The following is a 24,042-nucleotide window of genomic DNA, read 5'->3' as shown; positions in this document are numbered from 1 at the left end:
TCCTACAAAAAGCTTCCATCCTTCAAACAATCCAACCCCTCACCCCCAAACAGGAAGAAATCTTTCTGCGTTTGTCATCTGATAACCGGCCTCAGTGCCAATGAAAACCAGGCTTCCCCCTTCCACCTTACACGGTACTAGCCCCATCATTTGGGAATAAACCTCATCTACACGCCCCCAAACTCCTTCTCAAACCCTACCACACACAGATATCGCCTCCCACCCCAAACTCCTTCCCCAGGCAGCCTCCCACCAGCACCCAGCCCATCCCACAACCCAACCCCCCCCTTCTCCCAGCGCCCCCAAGCACGCGCACTCCCTCCAGCCCAGCCTTCCCCACTGCACCCAAGCAAACCTCCCCCACTTGCCCCAAAGGCCCCGCCTCGCTCTCACCTGCCCGCCCCCCCCCCACGCTCCGCGCCCCGGGCCCGAAACTACCCTAACGGTTTCTTTGGAGGAGAGGGACAGGCCGAGGCCGGGACACGGAAACCGTTACCCGCCCCGCGCCCGCTGCTTGCCGCGCCCCCTCCCCCCGAGCGATACCTTGTAGAAGGCCCCGTTGGAGCCGCGCACTTCCACGGTCAGCTCCTCCATGTTGAGACCGCAAAGGACGCCGGGACGGGCTTCTAGAAACTGTCACCACGGCGGGGGGGGGGATCTGGGCTCCCTTTCCGAGTCCTCACACGCCGCGGGGCGGCGCCACCTCGGCTCCCTCTCCCCGCGCACGGGGGGCGGGGTGTTCCCGCTCGGCTCCCCGGCCCCTCCCCACACACTGGAGCGGCTAATTCCCTCTCACGCCGGGCGGGGCGCCTGTCCCCTGCGAGCTGCCGCTTCCTGCTCGGGGCCCCTCTCGCCCGCCCCGGGGAGGAGCAGGACTGGGTCCCCCGCGGCGCGGGCTGACTCCTGGCGCAGCCGGGGGCTGGCTGCCGCCTGTCCCCAGAGCTCCCTCAGGGCCGCCCCCCAGAGAGCGGGGCGCTGGCTAGTCCCTCCGACCGAGGCCTAACACTACCCAGCCCTGCCCAGCCCATTTCCCTCAGGGCCCGACCCGGGAGAGGGGTCTCGCGTCCGTCCCACACGCGGGCTCGCAAGGGAACTCCTTGCACGCGCCCACAGCCAGGGCGGAAGCTGGCTGAGCCCCAGGAGATGGGGGCTCACCCCCACCCCGCCTGTTTACAGCCGCCAAGAGGGGGGCTGAGTCTCGCAGGACAGAGTGCCTGGGCACTACCCCTTCCCCGGGGCAGGGGCCCTTTACGGTTAGACCCGGGAAACCTGTTTCCCTTCCCCACCCAGGAGAGGGGGGGCCTTCCAGAGGCACAGGACAGCAGGCTACATTGTTCATCCCTTACTCACCACCTCCCACACTAGGGTGACCAGACAGCAAGTGTGAAAAATCGGAGGGGGGAATAAGCAGACTCTATGTAAAACAAAGCACCAAAGATCGGGACTGTCCCTATAAAATCTGGGCATCTGGTCAACTCTATCCCACACCCGCTTCTTCCACCACTCCCACAATGCTATTGTTTACTCATTGTTTATGCCCTGCCAAAGAGTTGGATCAAATGTTGTGAAGGGGGAGGCATAACATTGGAAGCAGAGTTGCATGTTGGGAAAGAGCAGGGTGTTGAATGATGGAGGAAAGATGCAGGAAGCAGAATCCAGTATGTTTAAATCACTCAAAGTTTGATAAGCCTTATGCCTGTCATCATCCTATTCATTTGGTATGTTATGTTCCCTTCTTCCTCAACCATTTGTCTGTCTTCATCCTTTTGGATTACATGTACTTTGGGATAAAGGCTGTCTTCTGTGTTTGGAAAGCACCTGCACGTTGTGGACACTAGTATAAACAAGAATCCCCTGGAGAGGGAGGATCTCTAAATACACAGGAGGGCCTGACTCCAAGAAAAAAGGCTTATGTGTATATAAACAGACACAGGAGGGCAGGACTTTCCCTGCACATACAAATGGGGCCCTGGCCTCCCCAAATTGCAGCAGTCTTTTCCCAAATAGGCACATAAGGGGCTGAAGAGGTGGCTCTCCAAATTCACACAGAAAACCCTTAGTCTGGGAAATGATGCATACAACTCTATGCACTACATAGAGGCTCAAAAGGAATATTATGTAACAAACAGTTATGCAACCAAAGATCCAATGGCAAAACATTTAATTGTTTAAAGACCTTCTCTGGGACGTCTAATAATATTTCTGAAGCTATTCATTGTTTCAGAGTTAAATATTTGGAAAAAATTGTATCATGTGGTAAAAATGAAACCTTAAATATTAGGTATCATCCTCAGCAATAAAAATGGCAAACAAAATTCCATTGTGTATTAATTAAGGTATGTAATAAGTATCAAATGAAGTTACTGTATTTTAGAACTGTAAGAAGCATCAGTATGACCATATTTGGAATATTATGCACAGTTCTGGTCAATAATGATAACAAGAATTGGCTTGAGCCAATGTAATCTGCATGTGAATTTGACTGATTAAAATTGTTTTGCTGAAGATATGCACTTGGTGGTGTTTAAAAGGACAAGCTTGTTTACAGACTATTAGTGCGGCAGGTTGCTGCAGCTGGGGAAAAATGGGGCACAGGGCAGCTGTTTTCAGGAGGTTGGACAGCCACTTGGAAGCAATCAGACTGAGGAAGATGACTGCACCAAATTCTGCTTTCATTTAGATGACTGTAAATCAGGAGTGACTACTGAAGTCAATTTAGCTACTCCAGATTTGCACTGGTATAAATATGAACAGAAACTTAAGACCATTCATGAATCTTCTTTTCTATTCGCTAAGAACAAGCAGGCAGCTTGCAATAATTAGCATGAATAATGCCCATCACAGACTAAATTTGTAATGTACTGTAGCATAATTTAATCCAACAATAGTACTTAAAGGCCAGATTTGTAAAGGTATTTAGGTGCCTAATGATACAGTTAGGTGCATAGTGGGATTTTCAAAATTGCCTAGGTGCCTAACTCCCATTAATTTCAATAGCACTTATATGTACCTAAATACCTTTAATAATCTGTCTCTAAGTGCTTTGCCTAATCAGGGCCAAAGTAACTTCAATCTGTGTTTTATGAAAAGTTTTTACTAATAACTGGTTAAGTCTAGATAAACATCTAAAGTCTGAATGCTTATCAGAAGCCGTCTTAGTCTAGAAAACCGGGTGGAAATCTTGAGAAAAAAATTCCCATGAGCTTTTTTGTAAATTGTTGTTCTGCCTAGATTGCAAGCACCATGAAAGTATTTTAATGCATCTGGTTCCAGCTAAAACATTGGAAGTGAAGAGGCATCTGAAAATAGTAAAAGGGTTATAGGAGGGGTGTGATAGGGTACTGGGCAAGAACTGATGACTCAGCTCTCTGTCACATCAGCTCCCATTAAGGGAAGTAAATTGGAGCTGGCTAGAGAAAACCTGTGCCTGATTGGGCGGGCAGCTGTCTCCCATTCACCAATTAGCCTGGAGCTATATATAAGGCTGGGAGGGAGTGGAAGCAGAGCAATAGCTCTTCTCTCCTGGGTGTAGACACTAGAACTCAAGCTGTGTGTGGTGAAACGGTGTCAAGAGCACAATAATACATTTCTCCAGTCATTACTCAACCCCATGGTCTCTGAGTGACTTTGTTAGCACAGCAGGAGCCAAGAGGGCCCTGCACTGACCCTGCTACACAGGGCCGGCTTTAGGAAGTGCGGGGCCCAATTCGAACAGTTTCGATGGGGCCCCGGCCGGGATGACTAAAAAAAACCACGTGGGGCTTGTACCCACCGGGCGGTGCTCCGAGTCTTCGGCGGCACTTCAGCGGCGGGTCCTTCACTCACTCCAGGTCTTTGGTGGCACTGAAGGACCTGCCGCCGAAGTGCTGCCGAAGACCCAGAGCGAGCGAAGTACTCGCAGTCGAAATGCCGCCGAAGACCCAGAGTGCTGCTGGGTGAGTAAAAATTAAACAGGCGCCTCTAGCCAGGGAAGGGATTCTCACTGGGCGCGGGGCCCGATTCAGGGGAATTGGTGGAATAGGCCTAAAGCCGGCCCTGCTGCTACAGGGGGAAAGAAAGTAATTTTAAAATAGGAGTGGTCTAACTTCAAAATGTTTAAAGGTTTGGTTTAGATACACATCCAAAAGTTCAGCTGGAAACCTTAGTAAGACAACTTTTATTTCTTGATATATGCGCACTCAAAAGTATCAATTCCTGTTCTGTTGTTCACTGTGAGCCAAATCTTGCAACCCCATGCAAAGCCCAATAGGTTGCACACATACAAAATGGGAAATGGCTGCCTAGGAAGAACTGCGGAAAGGGACCTGGGGGTCATAGTGGATCAAAAGCTAAATATTAGTCAACAGGGTAATGCTCTTGCAAAAAAAGCAAACATCATTCTAGGATGTATTAGCAGGAGTATTGTAAGCAAGACATGAGAAATAATTCTTCCACTCTACTTCATGCTAATTAGGCCTCAACTGGAGTATTGTGTCCAGTTCTGGGTGCCACATTTCAGGAAAGATGTGGACAAACTGGAGAAAGTCCAGAGAAGAGCAACAAAAATGATTAAATGTTTAGAAAACATGACCTATGAGGGAAGATTAAACAAACCCATTTTTTTCAGTTTGGAGAAGAGAAGACAGAGAGGACATGATAACAGTTTTCAAGTTCAGAAAAGGTTGTTACAAGGAGGAGGGAGAAAAATTGTTCTTCACCTCTGAGGATCGGACAAGAAGCAATGGGCTTAAATTGCAGCAAGGGCAGTTTAGGTTGGACATTAGGAAAAACTTCCTAATTGTCAGGGTGGCTAAGCACTGGAATAAATTGTCTAGGGAGGTTGTGGAATCTCCATCATTGGGGAGTTTTAAGAGCAGGTTGGACAAACACCCGTCAGGGATGGTATAGATCAGGGTTGGGCAAACTTTTTGGCCTGAGGGCCACACCAGGGTTGCACAACTATATGGAGGGCTGGCTAGGGAAGGCTGTGCCTCCCCAAACAGCCAGGCCCCTGCCCCCTATCCACCTCCTCCCACTTCCCACCCCCTGACTACCTCCATCAGAACCCCCAACCCAACCAACCCCCCCCCACTCCTTGTCCGCTGACTGCCCCCTCCCAGGACCCCCACCCCCTATCCAACGCCCCTGCTCCCTGTCCCCTGACCGCCTCAACCCCATCCACACCGCTGCCCCCTGACAGCCCCCCCGGGACTCCCACCCCCTATCCAACCACCCTCTGCTCCTCGTCCCCTGACCACTCCATCCCGGGACCCCCTGCCCCTAACTGCCCCCCAGGATCCCACCCCCTTATCCAACCCCCCTGCTCCCTGTCCCCTGACTGCACTCCTGACCCCTATCCACATCCCCGCCCCCTGACAGGCTCCCTGGGACTCCCACTCCCAACTCCCCCTGTTCCCCATCCCCTGACCATCCCCCAGAATCTCTGCCCCATCCAACCACCCGCTCCTCCTTGACTGCCCCTCAGAACTCCCCACTCCCTTACCCAACCACCCTGCTCCCCACCCCCCTACCAGCAGCAGGAGCTCACAGCCGTGACATCTGGCCAGAGCCAGCTGTGCTCCCCACGCTGCCCAGCGGGAGCGGTGAGCCAGAGCGCGGCCCACGCGGTGGCATGGCTGCGGGGGAGGGGGAACAACGGGGGAGAGGCCGGGGACTAGGCTCTTCATTCCACAAACCTTCCCCACTGTATTAAGACATAGGAGCCTTCATGGAGCACAGCTTTAGATCTCCAACTTGTAACTTCTTTTTCACATTTGAGCAAGTGCTTACAGAAAAGGGGTTAGGATTCTGAGTTGTGGAATTAGAAATGGCATAAAACTGATTACATGTAAGATACTAATTATTGTAGAATATTTTTCATTATGTGAGATCCCAAAGAACTTGTTTTCATGCTACATGTAATCCTGTAAATCTCACTCCTCAAAAGTAGTTCCATATAAACCAATAAGACTACTCCTGGGAGTACTAGTCATTTACATAATGGGTTTTTTTAAACATACCTTGACAAAAACTATGTTAAAATTGAGTTAAGATACCAGTTATATGGCTGAAATAATTACAGGGATATTGTAATTACCTCAAAAATCACCCTTATAAACCTAGGTAATTCAGAATTTAAGTTAACTTAAATGAAATCCAAACATTACAAGTGCAGAAATACTCAAATAGGGCACTCAAATAACTTTAACTCTGCTCTAGTGACTTTATGCAATAACCATATGTGTATGATTAAGGAATTTAGTGTCTGTGGTCCCAAACAGGATTGAACTGATTTTTTAAAGACACACTAGATTTCTCCCTCCCCCCCACCATCCCATGGCTGTAGAGAAAAACTTGTATGTACCCTAATGGCTCAGAAATAAGAAAGTAAATAAAAAGAACTTTTTTATTATTGTTATATATTACAAGGTAGGGTGACCAGACAGCAAGTGTGAAAAATCGGGACAGGGGGTGGAGAGTAATAGGAGCCTATATAAGAAAAAGACCCAAAAATCGGGACTGCCCTATAAAATCAGGACATCTGGTCACCCTATTACAAGGTTATCAACTCTCTCTGTTACAAGAGATGTTAGTGTCTTCATTGACTTACAAGCCTTTCCAGGAAAGCGAAAGGGAGCTGTTGCATTTTACTGGGCATAGACCCAGAGCTTTGTTATTAAAAACAAGAGCAAACTGTCTAAACATATTTTTCCTTGCAGAAATATTTAGGCAAAATTGATAGTGCAGACAAATTCAGACTTGTCTCTTCATTTACTAACCAGAAGTGTTATGATCTTGTTTTTACATTCCATTTTACACATGAAAAGGCTACTGTTACATTTATGGTACACACACAAAGATATTAGATTTGAAAAATTACTCTTTTTGAAAGGTTGCAATTTAATACTACTTTATTTCTTAGAATCTAGAACCCCAACACCCAAGAACCCAAAACCAGAGAGAGACAAAGCAAGCTGCTCGATAAGGCAGAGAGGCACAACAACTCAACTCACCTTGCTCTGGGTTGGCTCTTCACCAACTGACTGCTGAAAAAACAGATCTCACACACTTCTGTACAAAGCCCTCTAGCCTGCAAGCAGGACCAGGAAACCCCTTGCAATTCAACCAGAGGTTATCGGGCCATTACAGGAGTGAGTGTGTGAAGTTCTGTGGCCTGGGATGTGCAGGAGGTCAGAGTAGATGATCACAATGGTCCCTTCTGCCGTTATAGTCTATGCAACTTAAAGCGATAGCTTGTAATTTTAACACAGTTTTCAGTACATCACAGCTACCACTTAGCGACCTCTGTGATGCAATGAAAAACAATCCCTGCTAACTCCTCTTTCAAGTGGTTTAAATGTCTATGGCTTGTTTGCTTGTTCTTAGGGTTGCCAACTTTCTACTCGCACAAAACTGAACACCCTTTCCATGCCCCGCACTCCTCTGAGGCCCCGCCCATGCCTGCCCCTGCTCTGATGCCCCCCCTGTTCACTCCATCCCCCACCCCCCTGTCGCTCGCTTTCCACCCTCACTCACTCGCTCATTTTCACCGGGCTGGCTCAGGGGGCTAGGGTGTGGGAGGGGGTGAAGACTCCGGCTGGGGCTGCGGGCTCTGGGGTGGAGCCAGAGATGAGGGGTTTGGGGTGCAGGAGGGGGCTCTGGGCTGGAGCTGAGGGTCCGGCGTATGGGAGGGGGCTCCGGGCTGAGGCAGGGGGTTGCAGTGTGGGAGGAGGTATGGGGTCTGGGGTGAGGCCAGAAATGAGGGGTTCAGGGTGCAGGAGGGGGCTTTGGACTGGGGCGGGGGTTGGTGTCCCAGGGGGGTTGAGGGATCTGGCTGGGGGGTGCAGACTCTGGGGTGGGGCTGGAGTGTAGGAGGGTGCTCCCGGCTGGGACCGAGGGGTTCAGAGGGTGCGGGAGGGGACACACATAAATTCACCCACATTAAATATTTCACAGATATAGGGTTCAAATTCACTCTATTCATAGGTGGCATATATGCTGGCCACTGTTGCTGGAATCTAAAAAGAGAAAGTGATTGAGTCAATTCATCATCAACCATATAACGAAGGCCTGAAGTACCAATGTTAAAAGAAAATATTTCTTGACTGTGCTCCTCATCTACACTGAAATAGCTCAGATGTGTAAGAATTTCAAGAGGTTCAACTTTTCACCCATTTGTTCAGGAGCCACTAGGTGACATGCGTGCTCACCAAAATAAAAGACTTATTCCAGGCAACAAAGTACTCAGCGTTGTGTGAATAGTAGTTGTAATGATGAGTGAAACAAACTTCTGGCCTGCTTGTGCCACATGGGTGTGTTTCAGATTTGCCATTGTGTAGCTGGCCTTCAAATGCTGTGAAAACAGAACTGGCAGCTGTCATTCAAAAAGCAAATGGGACCATCATATGAAAGCTGCTCTTGGCCATGGTGACAAGAATCCTGGTATAAGAAACTCATACTATACCAGACAACAAAGTCAGATAACAACACTAATCTTTAAACTGTTACCCTATGTATGAAAGTTTCAAGAAGCTATTGTTATTGGGTGAAATTAACCCAGTACCGAGGGGCTGTAAAACGCTTCCATTGCAACTTAAACCCAGCTTTACTTTAAATGGTATAGATAGCCTTTTGTAGGCCCTGTGCACTGAAGTGAATTTCACCCTTTCACAGACACTGCCTTGCATACAGTTGGCAAGGAACTTTGTTGTTTTGGAAATTTCCGTTCCCAGGGTAATGCTGGGACCTCTGTACATCCCTAGGGATGTAATTCATCATAAATACAAGAGCTCTGCCCCCCTCTGTAGCAACATATGAAGATAACCTAGCATATTGAGGAGTAGGCTGATAGTGAAGGGATGCTGAAGTTTGCTCAATCCCCCAGCTTCCCATAGTTCTGCAGCATCCCCCAACACAAGGCACTGCCTAACATTTTATTCCTTTAAATTTGTTCCTTTTATATTTATCCCTTTATATTTGTTCTTTCTTGGCTTATTACTTTCTTTAACCTAAAAGAAAAATACATAGACTGGAAAAAAAAGTAATGTTTTGCTCTTTGTGCATGGAAAACATGACACCTATGGAACATAGCTGAGTTTTAAATTAAAATATCAAGTTTGCACTAGACTTTTAGGTTCCAGTACGGCAGCCCTTTCTCACGTAGATAATCCTCATTAATGTTCCCTTACCTGTGTTCCTTTGAGCAGTGTTGAGCACCTAGTTGAAATGCCAGTGGGAGGTCTGGATGCTCCTCCCCACTAAAGATAAAGTCTTTAATGAATTAGGAATAAATAAAAACACACAGGAATGTGCATATGTTGTAATTTGAATGTGGGCAACCCTCTCTTTAATCTTTATAAATTTATGGCTCTGTCCACATGGAGCTTTAAGCAGAGTTTAGGAATCATATTTAAACCCAGATTAAATACAATTCTGGCTAGACCAGTTTCTAACAAGTTTAGCCAGCAAATATGATGGGTCAAACCATGTTAGAACTATGCTTGAAAATAGTTTAGATTAGATGTGCCTTTTTAAATATGACTGCAAGGTGTCCCTATCCATAGTGATCCCCAAGATGTGTTAGCACCTAGATTAGCTAGAATCACCTTTAAACATAGTTTAATCACAGTTCCTTAAATCATTTCCCAGCCCAGTGTGATCAGGGCCTTGATGGAGTGGCAGCAGTAATGTCTTGAGGTATAGCTTAGAGGTGGATGCTAACTAAACTGAGAAGTTCCTAGTTTTTCTGAATTTGTTTGTCACTCTTAACAAGGTTTTACCTTAATTGTGTGTGTGTGTGTTGGGGTGTGTGTGTGGAATTTAATCTTTTACAGTGAAAAATAAGATGGCAATAATTATCTTAAATTATGCTTTTGTGCCCCACTGGCTTCCCCCCCCCCACTTCTGTCAAAAAGATCTTTAGAAAGCAACGTAACATAATTTAGAATCTAACATTGTGAGCATACTGTTGCAGGCTCCAACTATTCTGTTAATCCTTTAGACTGGCTTTCTTGAAATTTCTATCTATTATAACATGCAACATGTATATTACTTTTTAACTTCTACATTATTACAATATATTGTCCTGTTCTTAGTCCTTTTGAAGCTATGTGTATCAGGAAACAGGAATAGCTCTGATTCCGTTTCCAATACTATATTATTTTAAAGTAAATTAACAAAGATCATAATTATTAATAACTAAAGTGTACACGCATTGAAATCTAATTAGAACCAGCCTCAGGTATACTGCAACAATAATTGCTAACAAGTGTGTACCACACCATTTTTCTTTTTTTAACTTCCTCTTTATGCCATAATCTTCAGTTGAAAATCTTCCACGGAAGGCAGGCCCTTGGTGTATTGTGTAGTAACTAAGGCCCCAAAGTTGTGACTTTTTATTATTTAAGAATTGCCCAGGCAACAAGGTCTTTTAGAAAAGACAGAACAGAGGGCTGACAGAATAAAAACCCAAGATCTAATGGCTAGATTTCTTCAACAGTCTGAAGAAATTCACAGTTGCTGCAGCCTTTTTGCAAAAAAATTCCACTGGCGCAGCTAAAAGAGACTTCCCCTTTTTCCCCGTCTGTGAATGAATGAATGAATAAAAAAAAAATCAAACATTAAGATATGCTATGGTGTGCTAGATACAGTAGTGAAAACAGGGAACTTGATGGAATCTAATATTGCAATTAAATAAAGTTATAAGTATAAAAGGGATGTCAGCTACGACTGATACAGTTTTGGGCAAAATATTGTAAACTTTAATGACATGGTTTACCTCATAGGCAATCCTGTTTGGGAAAGAAAGGGGTTGTGTTCATATTGATTTCTTTAAGTAATAAAGTGAAGAAGTAAGGCTAATATTTGCAAGCAAGCATGCTTATGCTATTAAGTTAATGAAATGTACCTGTGATGAAAGAAGCAGTAAATAAAAAGAACTGAAACCAAATATTGTTTTTATAAGGACACCTGGTCTCAGAGTGGAAGAATCAGAAATGTAACTGTTTGGTTAATAATGCACAAATTCATCTCAGCCATTCATACCAAGGACCCACCAATGTTATTAAAACAAAGAGAACAGAAATGGAAGATTTATACAGCTTTCTGATCTGCTTGAGAACAAGAGTTCTTGAAGTGTCTTTGCCTTGTATAATGGACTATTAAACAAGTTTAAAGACCATCAAAAAATATAGACAGATTTTGTATAAATTTTATGAACTTTAAACTGGACATTTCAGCAACTAGCAGAGGACTGATGGAGAAACTGAAACTTGAACAAGCATAATTGCAAAGTTAGCCAAGGGATGCATCACAAAAAGGACCATGGAAAGTGACTTCCAGAGGAGCAAACCAGCCAGTGTTCAAGGTATGTCCTAAGATGGCTCTACCAACATTTATAGCCTAATTTGTCTTATACAGGCTGGTGTGACAAAATGTGCTGCATAAAGAGACTGGAAAATTCCAGTCCAAGTTGCAAGAACTGAAAAGAATTGTCTTGTTGGATGATGAAAGAGGCCAACTCTAATTTCGGTTGGACATTTCAAATCTTCAGTAGAAGTATGGGTCATGTTGTATGGATATTGATTTTAAAGACGTAAAGAGTTAGGGGTGTTTATGATTTTTTAATTATTTAATATTAAATAGGTTTGAATTTTTTTTTTGCTTGTACGTGGTTATTTGGTGAATACTTAAAAGCATTTATTTAAATTAAAAGTTTATTGATTAAACATAAGAAAGAGCAAGTAATTAAGATGATCCAAAGGCCAGGGTGAAGTGGAACCGGGCAGTGTTGCTGGAGAGTGAAACCATTATCTATGACAGGTCTGTATCGGCGACAACTTTGGGGGCTTCCTGGCTGTCAGTACATGTGCTGAGGCAGAACAGTTACCATTGGTCTCGGAGCTGGCATTGAGATTGCTGTAAGTGGACCAGACCTGAAGTCACTGACACCATAGCAAATCCCAAGATGGAAGCCAATGTGTGCACTGTGTGTGACCAGCCTGAGAAGCTCAGCAGATTCTCTGCAGCTGCACAGGTTTCCAGGGTGGTTAGTACCAAAAGGGCCTTTGCCCCTCTATGAGCATGGGCTGTTCTGAGGAAGCAACCAGCCTCAACGGTCCCAGCACAGGAACCAGAATCAACAGCTCTGGCCTGGTTGAGCCCCAGGATGTGGTACCAGGGAGCGGTGGGCCGAAGGGTGCACTCTACCTTTGTTACAAGAGTGACTAGCCTCTATGGTTGAGGAGTCCCACAAAGAGAATTCTGACAATGTGGAAGTCATCCTCTTTGGTTTCAGAGGCCAAGAGTGCCCCAAGAGCTTGTGCCTCTTTGAGGCCTGCTCCAGTGAAGGAGATCTCCTCCTGTCTCTATCCATAGCTAAGAATGGAGAGGAATTCCCTTTAGCTGACCAAGGTGGTACTGATGCCAGGCAAAGAGTGGCTTTTACAAGGAGGTACCTAAAGTGTTCTGATTCCTACTTCTTGTCTTGAAGCATCAGCAAATCACACACCTACTCCTGACACAACACTTATCCAAGCACTTCAGACAGCAAGAGTGAGGGTTGCTCATGGGTGTTGGTTTGACACACCCAGAGCAGGGCTTGAAGCCAGGGGAACCTGGCCCAGGCTTTCCTGGTACCAGGCAGAGCCCACAGTCCACTAACTACTAACAGTGGAGAATATGTTAAATGAGAGGGTGGGGGAAGAAAGAAGGTCCAAGGACTCAAAATGAGTACCACTACCTAACAACAAGAATTAACTATAATGTCTTGTTTGCAGAACGAATGAGCTAATAGCACACACTGACCACCAATGGTAAGAAGGAACTGAAGGTTTGGTGGGGCGGCTCTGCCCTTATGCCCTTGGCTCAAAGCATGAGGGATACCAGATCACAGGTGTGGTCACCACTATGAGTACTACTCGGGAAAACTCTCTGGCACTGGTGCACAAGACACACACACACATACTCCTAATGTAAAAGACATCTGCAATCACTTGAAGAATTTCAATATCAGTTATTTTGCCAATATTAGCCTTATTTAATTCCCATTAAAGTCAGGAGGACTCTTTTCATTACTTTAATGGATATTGGATTGGCCCTATTTGATTTTAACTTTGCCTGCTGAACTTTTTCAGTGATATTTGGGGGAGAAGATTTACCATTAATAGTCAAAGGCTACGGATAAAACATTTATATTCAAGGTGTTTCAAAAACCCTATGGGCAATCACCTTGTCACAGATATACACTGCACCCACCCAGTTCCACTGCTAGATACAAAAGTGTATAGTGTACATTGTCCTCCAGTGAAATTAGCAGTTAAGAGGTTAAAATATGGCCTCAATGGCTTTAGTATTTGCTGTCTTAGCTTAGACAATCTTGCTCTGAATAATCATTTGGCTTTGCAGAGGTATCAGATTAACTGCAATCAAGTTGAAGATGATGAGGTGGAATCTGGCCACTTTCTTGTCTTTTCTCTGTCTTCCTCACCATACTGTAAGATTAGCAGAATGGTGTTTTCCACTGCGTATCTATTTGATAAGATTAAAAAGAGGATTAATGAAGCAAGCTACTTCAGTTATAAGAAGGCAATTCTGCTGAAAACTGAAAAACTGACCCAATTTTTTTGCTTGGTCTCTTGCTTCCCTTTACATTATTACACAAGTACTCAGAACCTTATGTCTTCAGAATACAAGCACTCCTTTTATTACTACTTCGTTGTACTGGTAGAAACTGCTCTAGGTCATCCGTCTGGCATGTTAAAAACTGTATTTTCTCTTACCCCAAGCACCTCATTGCTCCAAGACTCATCATTTTAGCCCTAAAAATTGCTGGTGCTCTAAACTACAGTTTGCACTATGCTCCATAATTTTCCATACCTACTGGTTCTAGCCTATCTTAATGGAATAATACCTCCAGCACTGGGCTTTCCCCTGCTGTGCTGAATTGGTACTTCTGAAAGGAGCTCCTGTGCTCAGCATGTGAAATGTTAGTTAAGACAGTGAGGGAGAAAAGTCTAGTGTCAGAGACAGAATACATTAAGATAGTATCACAAAGTGGGACTGGAAGAGATTAGTGGGAAGAGCTAAAATGTGAGAGAAGAGAAATGGAAAGGCAGAGAGGAGGTAGCAGATGAAAGGGGGCAAAGATGAGAACAAAGAGAGGAAGAGGATTGGGAACAGCAGATGAAAACAGAAGTGGAAAGGGAGGAAACAGAATAGCAGAGAAAGGAATGGAAACTTTGACGAGGAAAGACGGGAATATGGGAGTGAGTGGGAAAGGGGGAAAGACAGGAAGATAAAAAGATAAATGGCAGATGGGGAAAGAAGAGACAAATAAGTGATGTATGATAAATGGAGGGAAAGAAAGTGATGGGACCAGAATAAAAAGGACAGGGAAAATGGAGATGATAAGGGGAAGTGAGAGAGAGATGGCTAATGGGACAAAGAGAGATGCATCTGGGTATAGATGGGTATTTGTGTGGATGGCCATGACCTGGTGACATTTTTGTTCTGTCATTGTCTAATATAGGGCCTGCTCCTGGAAACACTTAGGGTATGTCTACACAGCATTTTGGAGCCCACAGGGGTGAGTCTCCCAGCCTGGATCAACAGAGTTGGATAGTGGGGCTAGTTCTAGTGCTCTGAAAATACTTTGTACACAGTGCTCAGAAGTTGGGGCACATGCTGAAGCATAGGCTCTGAAGCCTAGGAAGGGGAGTGGGTACAGTAAAGAATTAAACACTAAGATAAAGTCTCTAACCTTCAAAGAATCTCAGGCCCCTTCTTTGTTGCCTTGGTAAGGGCCCTATCACCAGGCCTCAATCAGCAAGAGCTCCTGTGGTGCTCCTTCTCAGGAGCTCTGAGTGTAGGTCACTTTATCTCCACTGCCTGCCCGCCCCTGAGTGATTCTTTTTAAGCTCCTCCTCCAACCTGTGCAAGCTTTGCAGGTGCAGTGGGATGGGAATGCCTGGGTCCAGAGTATCTCTTTAACCCCTTCCCTTCCAGTGCATGGTTTGTACACCCCATCACAAGATGTAAGGGTGTACCTGCATAAATCAGATTGCAGGATCTGGGCCTTTAAAAGGATGTAGTAGTATTACAGTAGTGCTTAGGAGCCCTAGTCATGGTCCAGGACCCCACTGTGTTAGACACTGTACAAACACAGAACAAAAGATGGTCCCTGCCCCAAAGACCTTACAGTCTAAGTAAGACAAAAGACAAGAAAAAGCAGTTTTATTATTGTGTTCTTTTATTTCCAGTTAAAATAAGGACATTGCTGAACAAAATGTATCCAGTTTCATAATGATGAAGTCTGTGATTTTAGCTACCTATAAGAGTTCCTCAGGGATAGAAAGCTCTAAAGCCCCCCAAACCCCTATACTGGAGCAATTTAGGTCTCCACAGATATAACAATTTGAAATACAAGTGCAATAAGGGCTGCATCCTGCTGTAAATGAAACATTTCCCAAGTCCTTCTCTGCTTTTCAATCTCTGTAATTTTTTCGTTAGATCAAGAGTTACTCATTTTTGTTGGCAGTAAAGAAATTCCAATTTGAACTGTCTTGTGTCTTCAATAGGCATTTTCCCAAAGTGCAGAAATAAAAATGTAAAACTTTGCTGTGTTTCATTACTTTTATTCTTTTGAACACTGCTTCTCTGAAAGCTCTGTGTGAAATTATTAGAAGACAGGTTTTGAAATGCTTGTGAAAGTAGATGCATATATGGGGCTCAAAGAGCCTTATTTAAAAAAGAAATTTGCCAGTTACCCAGATCTCTGGTTGGTTATGCCCATTCAAGGATACAGAATCCATCATTCGTATGATTATTTTTACATCTGAACTTTTTTTTATACTAGATAGACTTGAAACTTTCAGGGTCATTTGCCCAGCATGTAGTGGAATGTCCTGTGCTATAGATTCCAATTAGCAGGACCATGTTCAATGGTCTTGTACCACCAATGCTGTCTAACTGCTTTCCACTTGGCTTTATATGTTTCTTCTTTGTTGCAGCTGCAACCAGGTCTATCCACCCTTTGATGGAAAAATTTCAATTACCCCAGGGAGAAGCTTTTAGCTTTATTAAGCATTGAAGTCTATACATTTGTTCTTTAGTTGAAGAGCAGTTCAAAAGAAGAGTTTCTGAGGAACTAATCTGATAAATTAGGATAAGTCTTGTGGACTTTCACTGCTAATGTTTTTCTGTAATCTGAGCCTAAGAATCTGCCAACTCAATATACTGTTAAGCATTTCTTTAACACTTTTAGCCCTGAGAGATGTTTCTTACACTTCTTTACAAGTAAATGGCTCTTTAGTGGTTGTGAGACTGCTGTGCTCTTGGCATAAAATTGATGTCACAGAAAAGTGGATAGCTTAGGCACTATGTGACAGGATACAGAGCAGTTCATTAATTATGATCTAGCTTAGGAGGACACTGAGAGAAAATTGTCCCTATTGTTGGCCATGTGAATAAACTGGTGGTTTCAGTTCTTAGCTGACATGTGTCCATGTCACTGCAACTAATTTTGGTAATCTCAGAAGAGAAACAAAGGATTGGATACACATGGTGGCTGAACTACTTTCACATTGCGGAGGTGGGCCTGCTAGGACAGTGTGGTGGCGAAGTGACATGGAGGAAAGCGTGTACTACTGCTATATAAGCTATATCTCTCCTACAGATACAAAGAGAGCTTCCCTTTCTAATGCTGTCAATCTTGTACCTTCCTTCATCAGTGGGTTCGTTTATATAAATAAATGAGGCTGTCACTTATATTTTTTAGTGTTTGAAAATTCCACAAAAGTTGCATGTCAGTGATTTGAAATGGAATCCTTCATTATTGCCTCTATCTCGCAAATTAATTTATTACTGCATTTGAAGTCCTAAATGCCTCTTGAGAAAGCTGAACATATGCTCTAACAATCTACCCATAAAGAGCAAACATGAGAGTTAGAAATTTAAAGAAGATCATCTTTTAGTTGTATGAAAATCCTGTCATTCTTGCTTTACTGTTTTTAAGCTTCACATAATGCTGTCTCTCCCCTCCCCCCACTTACTTCCGTAGAGGTTCAGTTCTTCCTAACTCATCCTGTTCAAAGTGATGGGGGAAAACAGACTCATTCTGATGTACTGAGTAAAGGGCACAAGAACTAACTTCATTGTTAACATCATCAAATTAGTCAGAACAACACTAGTGTTCTTTAATGGAACTTATACTGGGAGGGGTTCTCAAGAAAGAGTGTGGAGGAGAGACATATAGCAGAGAATTTCTGAAGCACTCATTTTTGTATATATAGGTGATAACAGCGATCAGTTTCAAGCACAGGTGATAGAATTTACACAGCCAAATGCCATTTTGCCAGAAACAATACCCTTTTTAATTGGTCTGGTAACACACAGTGCTATACCCTAGATCATTACCCAGACTGTCCCAAGACATAAGACTACTATCACCACCACAACCAAAAAAGGACTTTGATGAAGGTCTCTGCTGTGCAGTGATCCAGCACAAGGCCTAATACCACTTAAAAGATACGTAGACATGCACTGTCCCTCTGATAGGTATGAATTTCACCCTTTATTAGTCATTAAACCCCCTCCAAAACAATAAATAAATGTAAAGTCGGAAAAGAAACCTAGAAGCTGTTTGATCTCTTTATCATCTACTTAGAAATAAACCAGTTCATGAAACCTAAAACAGAGGAGAAATAGCTGATGCTGCCACAACAAAGCATAAATGTTTTAAGGTGCTTCAAAAATAATGTCTATTTTGGTTTGGTTTCAGTTTACAAGCAACAAATTAGTAGATATAAAAATAATTCACATTTAGAATTATTAAAAAAATCCGGTCCCCACTGGATTTATAACAATATTAAACTACTGTGAATAACAATTTGGGAAAGAACTACCTGATAATATCCCTTCTGTAACAGGGTAGCTGACCCTAAGAACGTGTAGGAATGCTCAGTTCTTTTGCTGAGTCACACTAGTCTCTGGTGCTAAAACCCTGTGTTATGGTACAAGGTAATTACTGCTGAGTCATGCTGGTAGTTTAGGGAGCTTGGACATAGGAGATACTGTGGAGAATCCTAAAAGAGACAAGCCTGGGGAGGAAGCTTATGCTAAGGTTTATGCTGTCTTGCTTTTTGAATTTTTGAGGATGGGTTACGAATGCAGCCTATTAACAAGTCAAAAATAAAAGTTGCCCTCAGTACAAGACATAGAAAATGTTGATTTGGTTCTTGTTCTAACTTGGGCACCTAAAGTTAGGCAGCTTAGTTGACATTCCTCAATAGAGCCTCTTAAATAAACATCCTAATTTTTGAAGGGGCCTTTTACCTGCAGCACCCTTTGAAATTAGCAGAAATTTTCAGAGGTGCTGAGCACCCCTGAAAATGAGATAATTTAGCCACCCAAATCTGAAACAATTAGCCATGGTCCCTGCGATCTAAATAGACAGCACAAATCAGACATGAAAAGCATTGGATGGGTTACTCATAGAGGGGCTTTGTTTTGTGTGCTATAATGGAGAAGTTACAGCATTTTTCTGACACAGCTTAGCATCTGTATGTTTCACAGAATTTCAGGAGGAATTTGAAAGAAGAGAGGATAGGCATATTGTGATGGAGAAGATGGAAAGGAGAGGTGAAGGTAATTGGCAGTGTTGGAAGAGGTAGGAAATAGGACCAGTGATACAGTGTGCAGAGCCTTGCAGAAGAGGGGCTCTTTCCTTTTTTATAATTGGAGATATACCTATCTCCTAGGACTGGATGGGACCCTGAAAAGTCATTGAGTCCAGCCCCCTGCCTTCACTAACAGGACCAGGTACTGATTTTTGCCCAGACCCCTAAGTGGCCTCCTCAAGGATTGAACTCACAACCCTGGGTTCAGCAGGCTAATGCTCAAACCACTGAGCTATCCCTCCCCCTTCACAAAAACTAAAGCCACAAGACTTATCTTGGGGGCGGCAAGTGTCACAGGTAAATTAAATACTCACCTTAAAATCCAGTTAAGTAAGGTGTGCACTAAATTCCATGAGATTGATTATAGCTGAGTCTGTAAGCTGCACTGTGGGTAAAACAAGGACTCCAGAAAGATCACCTTGTTAGGTCAGTAAGATCACTGTCACAGCCATGATTCCCCAGGTAAAGTTGGTAGTAGCCCTTGCCTCTGTGCCTGCTCCTGAACGCTCTAGGAGCTCTGCAGCTGGAAAAGGCATTTATCTTTGCTCCCTTGGGCGGCTGCATTACAATCAGTTTTTAAATTACATGATCACAGGCGTCATCGGATTAAGATGTCAAGCTGACAGAGACACTATCCTTCACTACAGCAAATCTTTATTCCGATGGAGCATAGATGCTATACCAGAATTTTTTCTCTAGCATAATGTGACATTGCACTCCATATGTTTTATGGAAATATGCTTATGACTGAGAATATGTAGTAACTGGAATATGCTTTATGCAAAAGGTCTCTTGTAAGGTAAGTTATAACCTACTGAATATATTCCTGCTATTTGTATGCATGTATCATTCTTGTATCTGAAGCTAGAAATAGGAAGTATAACTCTGAGGTCTTATTGTAATTATGCAAAGTGTGGGCCATTAATGGTGGTTTAGAATCTTGATGGCTTCCATTGACTAGGACAGTTGGTTGTAAATGGTTTATTTACCTGCAAGCCTTCCTGTGTACCTGTGGGCCAACCCAGGAAGAATGGAGACTAGGGGGTCTTACAGTGACATGTGACCATGTCACATGATAATGAAATCCATCTTAAATCTGGTACTTTTCCATTTAGAAGGAGGGGCGGGGACCCAGAGAGACAAAAGATTCCCACCTTGTGCCAAAGCTATAAAAGGGAGTGGAGCATGACAAAAGGGGCGGTCAGATAAAAGAAAACCTCCACTTACCACCTGAGATGTCTGCTGGAACTAACAAGGACAGTGCAAGGGAAGGATTGGGCCCAAACTGGGAAGGAGTCTAGTCTGTGAAAGAAGCTTATTGGAACATCTTTGAGGATGAGATATTACCTGTAATCAGTTTCTTAACATATTAGGCTTAGACTTGTGTGTTTTGTTTTATTTTGCTTGGTGACTTACTTTGTTCTGTCTGTTATTACTTGAAACCACTTAAATCCTACTTTTTATACTTAATAAAACCACTTTTGTTTATTAATAAACCCAGAGTAAGTGATTTATACCTGGGGGAGCAAACAGCTGTGCATATCTCTCTATCAGTGTTATAGAGGGTGAACAATTTATGAATTTACCCTGTATAAGCTTTGTTCAGAGTAAAAATATTTATTTGGGGTTTGGAACTGGGTGTCTGGGTGCTGGAGATAGGTAACCTGCTGATCTGTTTTCAGTTAAGTCTGCAGCTTTAGGGGCGTGGACCAGACCCTGGGTCTGTTTTGCAGCAGGCTAGCGTGTCTGGATCAACAAGACAGGGTTCTGGAAGTCCCAAGCTGGCAGGGAAAACGGGCTCAGAGGTAATTTCAGCACATCAGGTGACAGTCCCAAGGGGGTCTCTGTGACCGAACCCATCACACTCAGTGTTTTCACACCTCTGCCACATGCTCCTGCTGATGTGATATTAGATCATATCATCTGAGTAATAGTATCTGAATATGTAATTAAAGATTACATATCTATACTGTATAATCTTTACTTATAATTGCATATGCACCAAGGGAGAGTTAAGGTTGACTGCACAAATAGCACTCTTGGACTTTTGAATTCTTAACCACAGAGCCTTAACATCCAATTACCATAATGGTGGTGGTGGTTGTTTTCAAATGGAATAGGTAAGGGTGAGATTTAACATCACAAATATACAAGTCTTATTACAAACAAGTTCTTCAAGTAAATCCCATTGATTTCACTGGGCATTACTTGTGTCCTGGAGAAATCAAGGCCCCAAATAATCAGACATGTTCCTGTCCCCAAAACACTTTCTGTCTAACTGAGAAACAAATAAAACATAGGGCAGTAACTCAGATGTAGGATGGCATGGGGAGAGCAGTATAGAACACTTGGGAAAAGTAGGTTTTAAAGAGGGATTTGAAGGATGGAAAAGAGGGCATGAGAATCCCATTTAGAGGTCACATACCTTGGTATTTATATGCCTTACCTGCTTTTACATGGGTATCTGCTCCTGTCAAGGTGACTTCACTTGCTCCTAGTGATGGTTTTGGGGCCAGTCAATGACCAACTTCACAAAGGAGGACTTCAAGGTGTTGGTGAACTGCCTTCTTCAGGGGCTAGTCTGGCGACCTGGTATGGGGGTTGCCCAGAAGGACAGACTATGAATGGGGGTGCCCAATGCTTTTTATTTATTTATTTATTTATTCCCCCCCACCATACCAAGGAGAACCTGTGCATGCTCTGGACAGGCCTACTCTTCAGTGTCTACATCTGGCTTTGCTACATGTGAAAATCCTTGTTGGATGCCTAGCAATAAAGCAAAAATATTGAGTACACACCCCCAACAGTACACACAGGGGGCTTGCATACACTTAAATCACTCTTGATTGGGACTGTGTGCAGACACTGAAATTCCCTACATGGGACTGTGCCCTTAGCTGGCAGGAACTGCGGCCTATACTTACTGGAAGGGTGTGTTCTGAGAATGCCAACCCTATGTTCTCCAATCAGTACATATCCTCTGACAATATAGGGAAACCATGTGAGTTGACATCACTTGACCTTTATCTCCACCTCTCAAATTGAGAGCACAGCGGCCTTGTCACTGAGGTGGCAGTTGGAATGATTTTTATTCATGATTTAAAAAAACAAACAAACACTTGTAATCTAAAGCTAATATCTTCTCTTCATTGACCTGGGACCATTCAGTCCAGAAAAAAAGAGCCCAAGAGCCCTTGTTGGATGGGAAACATGCAATAATCTTTAAATACATTATTTTCACAAATGAATACATGCCCTAATTACTCTTATTTCCGTCAGTTGTATAACTTCGATTTATCTTTGATACAGGGAGCAGCATGGCCCACAATGGGTAGGGCATAAGTATGAGTGTCTAGGATACAGCTCTCCTGTTCCCAGCTGTAGGGTCTTTATATTCTCTGAGCCTTGGTTTCCCTATCAATAAAACAGGGATAATACTTACTCATCTTTGTACAGTGCTTTGAGATCTTCTGACGACGAGCAGCCCTATAAGCGTTAAGATTTATTAGTACTTCTGGAGTAACTTGCCTCTAATTTTACATTGGTATTTAACAATTCAATCTCCTTTTCCTACTGTTTTACTGGCAGCTGAAGATTTTGAAAAGTGAGTTGATGAATAATCCTCAGGTTTACCGTAAATATGCATTGTCTACATGGGGCCAGGTTAGGACTGGTCCTTTCATGGGTGTTTTTGAGGGTAGGAGCAAAGAGCTTCCAACCTTTTTGTTGATCTTATACAAGAACCAGTCTTAACAGCAGTCTCTTCACTCAGAAGAGCACAGGCACTGCTTCTTCTGTGCCACCCATGTGGCATCTCAAAAGGAAAGAGGAGGCAGAGTCTCTCCCCCACCACAGCAGTCCACAAATCAGGTTGAAAGCACTGGGATGGGACTAGTGCACCATGCTGTGTACAGGGGAAGCTTGGGGTGGTGGGCACAATCCCCTCCCCAAGCTCCAGCTAGGACAAAGCAGCTTTGCTCCCCTTCTTGGGATTGTGCCTTAAAAGGACAAGCTAGCCAATTCTGTGCATCCTCAGCATGAAATATGTGAAAAATAACCTAACAGCCAAGACCACCTTTTCCTTTACATTTCCAGGAGGGCCTGATCCAATACCCACTGATGTCAATGTGAGTCTTGCCACTGAAAGCAAAGGGCTTTGGATCAGCTCCCAAATGAATATCTCACTCTTATCCATCTGATTGCTCTAGATCCTGAGCTATACATCTTTGGGGAGGGAGAAAGCAGGAAGAGTTTACAATGAAAAAACAGTGACCAATTCATAACAATACCAATGCCAATGGACATTAGGATTTCTATCATTATAGCAATTAAATGTTACAATGCACCAAATTCCATTGTTCACTCAGCTTCACTTGGTATCTGAAAATATTGTTTGTTTAGTAACTCTGCCTTTAAATTTTTGCAATTCTTCTCTATAACTTAAACCTGCTGAAAATGTGAGCATAGCATGAACACGGATGAAGAAATATCATCAGGAGCTGTTCTATATGTTGTTCCACTGCTGCCATCTAGAGTATAAAAGTAGTACAGTAGCAAGAAACTGTCAAATACATTTAATTAATGCCTGTTTGTATTAAACAGTGAACACATATAATAATATTCATTACTTTTTAAATATTTTGTTCCACTGCTGCCACCTAGAGATATAAAACAGTACAGTATTCATCCAACTATACATATTTTAATTAATGGTTATTTGTATTAACTGTGAGTGATAACTTACCTTTCTAATATTTTTCCCCATTGCCTGTGGCAATCTTTGTCCTCAATGGCAGTTTTACCTGAGTAAGGGAAGCAGAATTTGACTTTAAAAGAATGTAACAAATCAATTAAGTCAAATATTTAATTCGCCTTTTTATTTAAAAAATAGACGAGACTTACAGAAAAACATATGACTTTGCAAAATGCTTCTATGGCACACACACAATTGTATGTATGCCTAAGGGACTGTAAAGAGATTAATGAATACAATTAGAACAAGAAAAGAAGTACATCAGTATTAAATGAGTGTGATAATTAAAGGAATCTTCAACAACTCATGTATGTGACTTACTACTGTATTTGAAAGTGCAAAGGAGTTCCCCTTTGATGCCTTGAGGATAGCTGAATGACCATCAGAAGGAATTGTAGCTATCCTTGTTCTTCTGGCATATTTAATTTTCAAAAAACTTTTAGTGACTGAGCTAGAAGGCCAGACTCCTCAAAGATTGAAGAGCAGCCAGTTTACTACCTGCATTGTTCCTTCCTCCTTTGGAGCCAGTGTCTTTTGCTGACGTAATCACTCTAATAATCACTTTCCTTGTGGCCCCTCTGCAACTTTACTGTGAAGGTTAGCATATTCCATACCCTTGCTCAACAATTCTGTTGC

At 43.3% G+C, this 24,042-nt stretch overlaps 1 protein-coding gene and 1 long non-coding RNA gene across 5 annotated transcripts in view; both read right to left on the bottom strand.

The window, feature by feature from the left end:
* FXR1 (FMR1 autosomal homolog 1) overlaps positions 1 to 7,088 on the bottom strand; it is a 77,124-nt gene extending 70,036 nt beyond the window's left edge. Inside the window, exon 1 of one of the 3 annotated variants that reach the window (XM_045029216.1) lies at positions 6,993 to 7,088. Coding sequence is in view for 2 of the 3 variants with exons in the window: in XM_045029213.1 (XP_044885148.1) it covers positions 544 to 594 (51 nt within the window). In the remaining variant the exon portion in view is untranslated. Of the gene's footprint in view, positions 1 to 543; positions 1,049 to 6,992 lie in introns of those variants that run through there. The other 2 variants (XM_045029213.1, XM_045029215.1) reach the window with 2 other exon arrangements.
* A 3,132-nt stretch (positions 7,089 to 10,220) lies between these two features.
* The window catches only part of LOC123377697, an 81,752-nt gene continuing 67,930 nt past the window's right edge, over positions 10,221 to 24,042 (bottom strand). For both annotated transcript variants that reach the window (XR_006582281.1, XR_006582282.1), the window contains exons 4-7: positions 23,398 to 23,455; positions 22,096 to 22,139; positions 21,100 to 21,242; positions 10,221 to 13,506 (exon numbers count right to left, since the gene is read on the bottom strand). This is a non-coding gene — a long non-coding RNA (uncharacterized LOC123377697). The remainder of the gene's footprint in view (positions 13,507 to 21,099; positions 21,243 to 22,095; positions 22,140 to 23,397; positions 23,456 to 24,042) is intronic.

This window comes from Mauremys mutica, chromosome 9 (genome assembly GCF_020497125.1).
Source record: "Mauremys mutica isolate MM-2020 ecotype Southern chromosome 9, ASM2049712v1, whole genome shotgun sequence".
NCBI classification, from domain to species: Eukaryota; Metazoa; Chordata; order Testudines; family Geoemydidae; genus Mauremys; species Mauremys mutica.
Note: the sequence above shows the minus strand (reverse complement) of the source record. Positions and strands in the feature narration are given on the sequence as shown.